The sequence below is a fragment of the Pocillopora verrucosa genome, chromosome 11, assembly GCF_036669915.1.
Source record: "Pocillopora verrucosa isolate sample1 chromosome 11, ASM3666991v2, whole genome shotgun sequence".
NCBI lineage: Eukaryota > Metazoa > Cnidaria > Anthozoa > Scleractinia > Pocilloporidae > Pocillopora > Pocillopora verrucosa.
In genome coordinates, this window is record NC_089322.1 from 8,064,371 (window position 1) to 8,073,328 (window position 8,958).

The window sequence follows — 8,958 nt, forward strand, 5'->3', positions numbered from 1 at the left end:
AGGTTTGCATCCACCTTGGACATTATTACCCAGTCCCCAAAAACCAGGCTGAATGATGAGAAAACAAATAAATAAAGAATGCAGGGTAACATGTTAAATCAAATGAATAATTTTTGGAGCGAAAGGGAGAGGAGACAAAAGGACTTAGAAATGAAAGGAAAAACGCACGAAATCAATCAGACACGAAAGGACCAACACACGAAGGCACGAAGGAACGAAGAAATGAAGACACGAATAACCAAACAAACGAAGGGACGAGAGTACGAAGGCAAGAAAGGCTGACGAAACGAAGGCACAAAGGAACGAAGAAATGAAGACACGAACAACCAAACAAATGAAGGGACGAGAGTACGAAGGCAAAAAAGGCTGACGACACGAAGGCACGAAGGAACAAAGAAATAAAGACACGAACAACCAAACAAACGAAGGGACGAGAGTACGAAGGCAAAAAAGGCTGACGAAACGAAGGCACAAAGGAACGAAGAAATGAACACACGAACAACCAAACAAACGAAGGGACGAGGGTACAAAGGCAAGAAAGGCTGACGACACGAAGGCACGAAGTGACGAGGGCACAATAGGCTGAAAACAAGAAAGAACGAAGGGAACCGCAAGTGGGAAAGAATGCATGTGTCAACAAAGCCACAAGGCACGAGTAAAGAAAAGAAAAAGTAAACGAATGGAGAAACAAACGAACGATCACATAAAGCGCGTTTTAGCGTTCACGATCACACCAACCTGACAGCGGTCGCATCTTGGTCCCATAACGTACCGTTTACACAAACACTTTCCATCCTTTGGGTTACATACACCCAAGGTACCAAGGGGACTACAGCCACAAGCTGAAAGGTAAAATATTCGTGCAACAGTTAACAGGCTTGGTGTTGCCCCATCAAATAATCAAACATATCCCAGAACGCACGCTGGCGGACCTAGCAGATCTGAACCGAACGGCGTGTATAATAGACAAACAGGTATTTAGGAAGCTACCACAATGGCACTACTAGCTACTGTAAGAACCCGCCGTCCTGAACAGCACACTCAAATAATAATTATATCCAATTTGGCTTGGTAGCAATTCGTTAAAAAGAGTGCCTGAATGTAAAAGCCTTTTTCAATTTTAATTTCCGTTTAGAACATTGCAAGTTTTGAGACCAAAGGAATGCAGTTGTCACACAGTAATCACCGGAGCTTAAAAACAGTCAAAAACAGAGTAATGACTTGCAATTAGGTGCTCATCAATGAGTTTTTAATAAGCTAAAACCTCCTTTTGATAAGTCCCCCCTCCAAAGAAGCTTCACCCACGTCTGGAAGCCCGAGGAGACCCCACCTCCCTCCCTCCCTCCCTCTTAGGGAACGTGAAAGGTTCATGTCGAAATATTTACGGAAGGCACAGCACTGGAAAAATTACAACCAGAACATTCAGGCAGTTGTCGGAAAATCTTGGTTTTAAGCTTGGTTTAAATCTTTTTTTTTCCACGGATGTCCGTGCCGTTTGTTGAAAATCAGTGCTTTCCACCTGACAACTGAAATATTAATTTAACCCTTTAACTCGAAGATGTCATTAGTAATTCTCTTTACTGTCTGCCATACAATTCTCGTGATGTTAGTTTGGGGAATTTGATATTGGATCAACTTATAACCCCCTTATTGATAGTTTTCTTTATTCTCATCACTTGTCTGCTTGATATTGTAGTGATATTGTAAGGAGAAATTCTTTCTCGGTCACTTATGGGAGTTAAAGGGATAAAGCTCTTTCACCTGTACAACCATCATCATTGTCTCTCCTTAAATTCCAAAATCCTGGTTTGCACCGACTGCATCTGGATCCTTCAACGTTTTTTTTACAAATACACCGGCCGCCCACCAAGCCTGCTTCCTCGTCAGTCTTTCCTTCACACTCTCCCCCGCTGATACCGCCAACAGAATCACAGTTGCAAGCTAGACACACCCAACAAATGACAATAAATAAACAAATAATAAAAAATATATAAATAACTTTATCTATATGCGGTGAAATCCTTCAGCGCAAGCTAAGAGAGTAAAATATATAATTCTATCTCGCCAGAATAACTAATAACTAATACATAATAAAACCTATTATATCATTATTGCTGCTTTTCTAGGATGCCATTTTGCATTAAAAGCAATAATGACGCTCCTCACTTTTAAATTTGTTAAAGAAAATTTCTCTTCCAACCCACTCGACTTAACAAATTCCTATCCATCTCACTTGATTAATCTAATACCGGCTTGAGGAAAATGTCTCAGGTTTTTGTTACTGGTAGTGTTTGTTTTATTTTGATTTTGTTTGTTTGTTTGTTTGTTTTTTAATACTAAACATGTTATTCGTCCTGAAATTCTCTCTTGTGCATGTAGCAGCAAAAATGTGTACATTTCATGGATCAGCTTTAGTTGAGACGATGTGGTGTTACAGCTGTACATAGAGATGTTTCTTTCTAGCGCTCAAGAGAGTGTGTCTGTTCAAATCATTCCTTAAATCTTTAATGGGCAATAAATAAAGAAATACTGTAAAAACAGGATAGGAAAGAATTAGTGGAAAAAACGACAGAAATTAAAATTTCAAGAGAGAAAGGCCCAAACAGGACATTAAGACCCATGCATAGCACCCACCCAAGGGAACAGGGTATAAAACAATACAAATATATAGATGTAAAATAGCTAAGAAATAAAATGAAAGATGATGACATGGACAATGCTATGAGATGGACCACAAACAAATCAGATCCCCATCAAAAACTGATCTTAGAAGGGACTTAAACTGATTTTTCAAAAACAATTTTAAAAGATTCTGTGGAGATAAAGTTACTTTGGAAAGCTACATGTTCATGTACATTACAAACAATAATCCACAATTTTACAATATGAACAAAATACCAAGCTTGGAAAGTGCTGGTCCTATGCAGGGCGTGAAATTAACTTTTTTTTCAGATAGCCACTTGGCTCCTAAATTCTTCAAAGTGGTAGCCAATTCAAAAAAAGTTGGTCGCCATTTTCAAAGACAAACAAAATCTTTCTTTACGCTGTCAGCGTTCTAGATAGATCCTCCAAAATTAAGTTAGGGAAAAGATTTTTGACGTACTACAAAGTGGACACTAGGATGTATGATATACAACGTTCAGGCTCATCTAAATCCAAGATGGCGTCTAGTTATCGATCGAGATGCATGTGCTACGTTTTGGAAACAAACTTAACGAGGAAGTTTGCCGCGGATTTATCTTTGCAAATTTATTTAATTCACTATATCTCTTAGTAAGGTTATGATGAAACGTTGTAGTCGCCAATTTGGCGACTAACTTTCAGGATTTGGTCGCCAAAGTGAAAAATTTAGTCGCATTGGCGCCTGTATTAGGCGCAATTTCACGCCCTGCTATGGGCTGAGAGCTGACCAGCTGCACCATGTGCATTAATGATTGTTCAATTTCACATAATTACACATAAAAAATGTAAAAATACACAGCCTTGTACCTATGTGCTGAGCAGTCTAATAAAGGAAGGGTAGCTTTCTGATCTCCTGTTACAGTCCGGTAATTTCTACGAAGTAGTTAATAGCTTATGTAATTGCTGAGAGCATTACTATAAAACTCTGCCCTTTGCTTCCTAGGTGTCCTAGACAACCTATCATACTGCAGGCAATCCAGTATTTTTGTCAATTAAGGTAGGGAGAGAAGGCAAATTTATACTAGTACTAAATGTGTTCAAGCAAATCTTGAAACAACAGGATCTAGAGATGTTTATAACAATAAAATTGCAAGAGAAAACCCACTATCTACAAGTAGATGTTTTCCTAACTACAGTGTGATATTCAAAATACTTGGACTGGACTTACGAATACAAGCAGCTGAATCTCTAAAGTCTTTGGATGGATCCTGAAAATGCAGAGGCTTACACTTCTCACATTTACGACCAACAGTGTTATGCAGACAGTTGACACAGACACCACCACTAGTAAAATTAGAATTAGCAAATGCAGCTGGATCGAATCGGCATTCCTCAGCATGGCCATTGCAGTCACACTCTGCAATACAAAACAATGTGCCTTTATCAGGCCTTGTCTACAAACAAGATTACATGAAGAGAAGGAATACACGCCACAAAAGAATTCATTATTACTAAGCCATTGTGTCTCCTACATGTTCTAGAATGGAACTTCAAGCAGAATACATACTTTTGCATTCATATGAATCATCCACAGTAGCAGGCCGCCATGGTGTGTCATTGTAACCATCTTTGCATCGTTCACAGTTCTTCCCTTCTGTGTTGTGAGCACAGTCACACCGTCCATGCACCTATTAAGAGAAAATGATGCAACCTCTTTTACTCTTGAATTTTTTAAAAAAATTGCAATTTATTTAAATTATCACATAATTTTGTATTTTCTGTATTTCTATTAAGAGATTTGTATTTGATTTAAAGACCTACATCTTAACACAGTTTCTCACCATGCCAGTAATGTCTTGCTCACTATCATCCAAAGGTAGACACTGCTCAGCATGCCCATAACAAGAACAGCTACCTCTGATCACAAGGTTGTACACGGCATAGTAATACTTTAATCTGGCTTCAGGCTGTGTAGGATCCAGGACCAAGTCTCCCAAGGTGTGAAGCTTGGTAAAGTTAATCCGTATGTTTGTCAACTTGAGCAGGTTCTGTACTTTTTCGCTGTAGGGATTCTTGATTGGAATTTGAGGATTAAGTGCCCTGAAGATAACCTGATACATGATCAAGTACAAAACTGTTAGAAATACACACACTAAATGTTATGTTCACATGCATTATGCATTACCCATAAATAATAAAATAATGATGATAATAATGAGAATTTATCAGTGGACATTCCAAAAAGAGGCTTTTCTTGTCTACTGTTTCCAGGTTGAATTGCAATTTGGAGTGTTGCTTTTTGTAAAGGTAGGAAGACAGGAGAACTGCAACCTGTACACTAGTTTCCTTTGCCACATGCAGTTTTCAAAAGAGTGGCTTCTCAGCTTTGAGTTTGTACATGTAGTTATCAATGAAGACACTTCAACAGAAATGTATGCAATCATATTTCATTATAATTTTTCTGCACAAAATCTAGATAAAGAAATGACAATATCAAAACATCATAAAAGACAAATGAATTCAAAATTCAAACAACTGATTCTCAGTTATTAACTTATTCCAGCAATTTACCAGTAATTCTAGCATGCATGGCTGGTGTAAAAAGGCCAGGCAGAGGAAGACAGAGTCAAAAGTAAACAAAGGTTCCATTTTAGTAAGATTGATGTTTTAAGCCTTTAACTACCAGAAGTGATTAACACCTAACTTCTCCCTGCAATATGCTTACATTTTCCAACAAACAGGTAATAAGAATACTCAAACATATTAAATAGAAGTTGCTGTCTTGATCTAACACCAAATTCTTGTAACTAAATTAAGAGGAAATATGTCGTAGCTGGAGGGGAGAATTGACTATCAGATCTGGGAGTTAAAGGGTTAAATGTTGACATACAGTTTTTTTTTTTAAGTTAGTGTTCAGCAACAAATTCCTTCTTCAATATTAGCAAATTTTTCACAAGCAAAGGCTGTGAGAAATAACAAAGAGATCAGTAAAGAAAACCACCCTGATCTTGAATAAATGTTTACATCCGCTATCAGAAGAAAATGGTTGCATACCACTGAGGAGAAATGTATACATCAAAATAGGCTTGATTTGTGTGCTGACTTAAGTGTCATGGCTTTTTCTTATGACAGATTGTAAAACAAAAATGTACCTCAGTAGTTTGACACTTAGCCCTCCCTCCTCTCCCCTCCCCCCTTGCAAGTTTGTTTGTCAGCCACACAGCCTAAGCTACACTGTATTCATCTGAATTATTACCTCTCCATTTGATGATGGCTCTACAGAAGAAAAATCCTCTGTACAAATGACATCGTCAATTTCTTTCTGCTGTCTGTGGGGAATTCCAGGAAAGGTCTTCTCGCAGTCTGCAGCAAAGTATCGATAAACATGCCAGTTCCTACCATAGTCCCATGATCTTTCAATAAGCATTCCAGCAGGACGGAAAGTGCGGAATGTCATCACCAAGTGTGTGAAGTGAAACTGAGCTTCCAGATCAAGCTATTTGAAACCATGAACAAGATATTAAGTATTTAAAGTACAATGTAGAAATTTAAAGTATGTCATTTCAATAAGATCTTGATAATATTGATTTGATTGGAATGATTTTCACTCTATCACTCCCAAGATATTAACAGTAATTTTCTTTACTTTCTGCCGTACAATTTTTGTGATGTTAGTGTGGAGAATTTGGCATTGGATCAACTGATTATGCCCTAATTGATATTTTTCTCTACATACATTCTCATCACTTGTCTGCTTGTTACTGTATTGATGTTGTGGGGAGAAATTCTGTCTTGGTCACTCATGGAAGTGGACGGGTTAAACCCTTAGAGTGACCAGCACTTAATTTCTCCTTACATTCATACTGCTGAATCATCTATTATAATCATGAGAAAAGAGGATATGATTTCCAACCAATGAAGGTTGGATTGTTAAAAGAATTTCCTAGCCATTACCAAAGGAAAATTGTAGAGAAGACTATGGAGATTATACAATAGATTCTGAGGTTAAGGTGTAAAGGATTATTAAAGTGGAAATGTTTACCTGAAGGTATACATTTTCTTTGAGATTTTCTGATTGCCACCATGTTTTGTCTCTATTTCCATTGAAGGTTGATATCATATTCTCTGCTTCATGGTTTATTTCAGGGGTACTTGTGTCACAAAAAAAGCACTCCGCTGGGTTGGCCTGGAGATGTGCCACAATACAATAGTCTTCGGGCGATGTCATACCACAAGTGGAGGAAGCTGTTAAATTGGCACTTCGGCCAATCATGAGATCCCCTGTAGCTGGGTAACAACTACGTTTGTCGCATTGAGTATTGCCATTTTGACCAAAAACTTGACAACCTTCATGAGAAAAATTAAAAAAAAAAAATGCCTGTTAACTTCCTAAATCCCAAGAACTGATTGTCAATTCTACCTTCTAGCTGTTATACATTTCTTTGTAAATTTATCATGGGAGAGCACTGAGGTAGCTAGAGATTCTCTCGGCTGAACCTCAAGCATCTCTTACCCTATCTCCATGCGCTCTGAACTATCCGCATGCATCCTAAATTGGATGGACACACACTAGACATTGTCCATTCCTAGAAAAGCACATAGTTAAACTTCACAACAAGTGCCAAAATTGAGTATTTACAGGACAAACCTTTAATGGAGATAATCACATTTCAAGAAGCAGAGGCCAAGTTCTTAAACCGTTCACACCCTTAAATCAACAGACATATTCTCTCTACCATTCCCCATAAATTCACAATTGTGCTCTCAAGAAGAAATTGTTTAAACAATCAAGAACCTCTTCAATAAAATCAACTATCATTCTCTTTGGTCATCGTCATCATGAACCATACTCCTCACTGAGACTTTGGCGAGGCAGTTTCTACGATCAATAATCAACAAAATGATAATAATTTTGTTGGCTCTTTTTCGTAAATAAATAAAATGAAAGGCGGAAGGGAAGGATGTGCAGTGAGTAATCAATATTTACTAAGAAAAGTCATCAGGTTGTCGTTAAAATCATAAGGTTTAGGTGAGAATAAATTTTATCAAATGATTACAAAGGTCGATAGTGTTTACGCTTGGAATTAACGATTGTTATCTATTTATCTAGTGCCTTTATTTATCATAATTCTAAAGAGGGCAGTTGTTATTTTCTCAAGGAAAGAAACCTGAATCAGATAACTTCGAATTCAAGCATCTGGAATAACAACTTGTTCTGACAATTACGGCAAAATGGTTACTATCGTTGACAGGGCGTTAACAAAGCTGAGCAAACCACAGGAATTCCTAGGCTACCGCTCCCATACCACAACATCAACAAATTATAAAGCCCACATCGGACAGTTTGGTTTAAATAATCTTAATTGCATAATTTTTATCGTAGGAAGAACTCAACTTCAGTAATGACTTGCGTAAACACTTTATCATGCAAACGGGGAACACAAGTGTGCATTGCCGTGGATTAGCTGCACGGTCTCGAATGAAAAGATTCAAATAAATTGTCTCACATCTTAATATGTCCGTCGACAGGATGTCAGAGAAGAGGTTCACATCAGGTCAAAGAAAGGAAATGGTCATTGGGTGCGGGATAAATAACGAATAAAACATGCAAAAGAAAAATGTGTAGTGCTTTTATAATTTTTGGCCTTTAACTTACCGATTAAAAGAAACTTCAATAACGCAATTCTCCAAAGATTTGCCATAATTTTGTCCACGTGCAAAACTTCAAAGATTTTTGAGGTGCTGAAACGAAAGTTGGTATTATCAAAATGTCTCCTAAACAACGTGAAATCTACTGTGGAGAACTGTAATTTTAAAATATCAAAAGATAATTCGAGCTACGATCATTCGTGTGGTGACAAGAAAAGCCGTAGCGGTAGCAACTAAATGAAAAATGTCTACGTTTATCTTGAAGTCACGCACCAATTTATTTACCACATGTCATACGGGGACGCAATAATACAAGGCGCGACAGAAAGCCTAAAATTCTTACGTAGGAGTGGATATTTTGACTGGAGTGGCAAATTAACTTTTCCTTACCTTGAACTGCCGAGTGAAGGAATTATCTTCGAAGAATTAGCTCAAATTATTCGCAAAAAACCTGAAACCTTGTGTAAACCATGTAGTGTCTTCGAATCTGCAACCAGTTGTCTCCAAGGAAGACCGTTTCCGCAGACAACTCTTATTTCAACGTAACAGTTCAGCTATCCAAAAGAGGTCTCTCTGATTCAGAATAACTTTAGCCAAATCACCAGTTAAAATGACGGAGAATTCTCCAAACAGTGACGAAATTGTCTTGCAAATAAAGCCAACAGTCGACTTTGAGAATTCACCGGA

At 37.7% G+C, this 8,958-nt stretch overlaps 1 protein-coding gene across 1 annotated transcript in view; it reads right to left on the bottom strand.

Moving 5' to 3' along the window:
- The window catches only part of LOC131789805 (laminin subunit beta-1), a 24,246-nt gene extending 15,288 nt beyond the window's left edge, over positions 1-8,958 (bottom strand). Inside the window, exons 1-10 of the mRNA XM_059106981.2 lie at positions 8,662-8,958; positions 8,279-8,364; positions 6,665-6,969; positions 5,879-6,118; positions 4,464-4,733; positions 4,190-4,310; positions 3,851-4,039; positions 1,762-1,941; positions 739-842; positions 1-48 (exon numbers count right to left, since the gene is read on the bottom strand). The exon at positions 1-48 is cut by the window's left edge and continues 171 nt beyond it. Of these exons, the coding sequence (XP_058962964.2) occupies positions 1-48; positions 739-842; positions 1,762-1,941; positions 3,851-4,039; positions 4,190-4,310; positions 4,464-4,733; positions 5,879-6,118; positions 6,665-6,969; positions 8,279-8,324 (1,503 nt within the window). The 5' untranslated portion in view covers positions 8,325-8,364; positions 8,662-8,958. The remainder of the gene's footprint in view (positions 49-738; positions 843-1,761; positions 1,942-3,850; positions 4,040-4,189; positions 4,311-4,463; positions 4,734-5,878; positions 6,119-6,664; positions 6,970-8,278; positions 8,365-8,661) is intronic.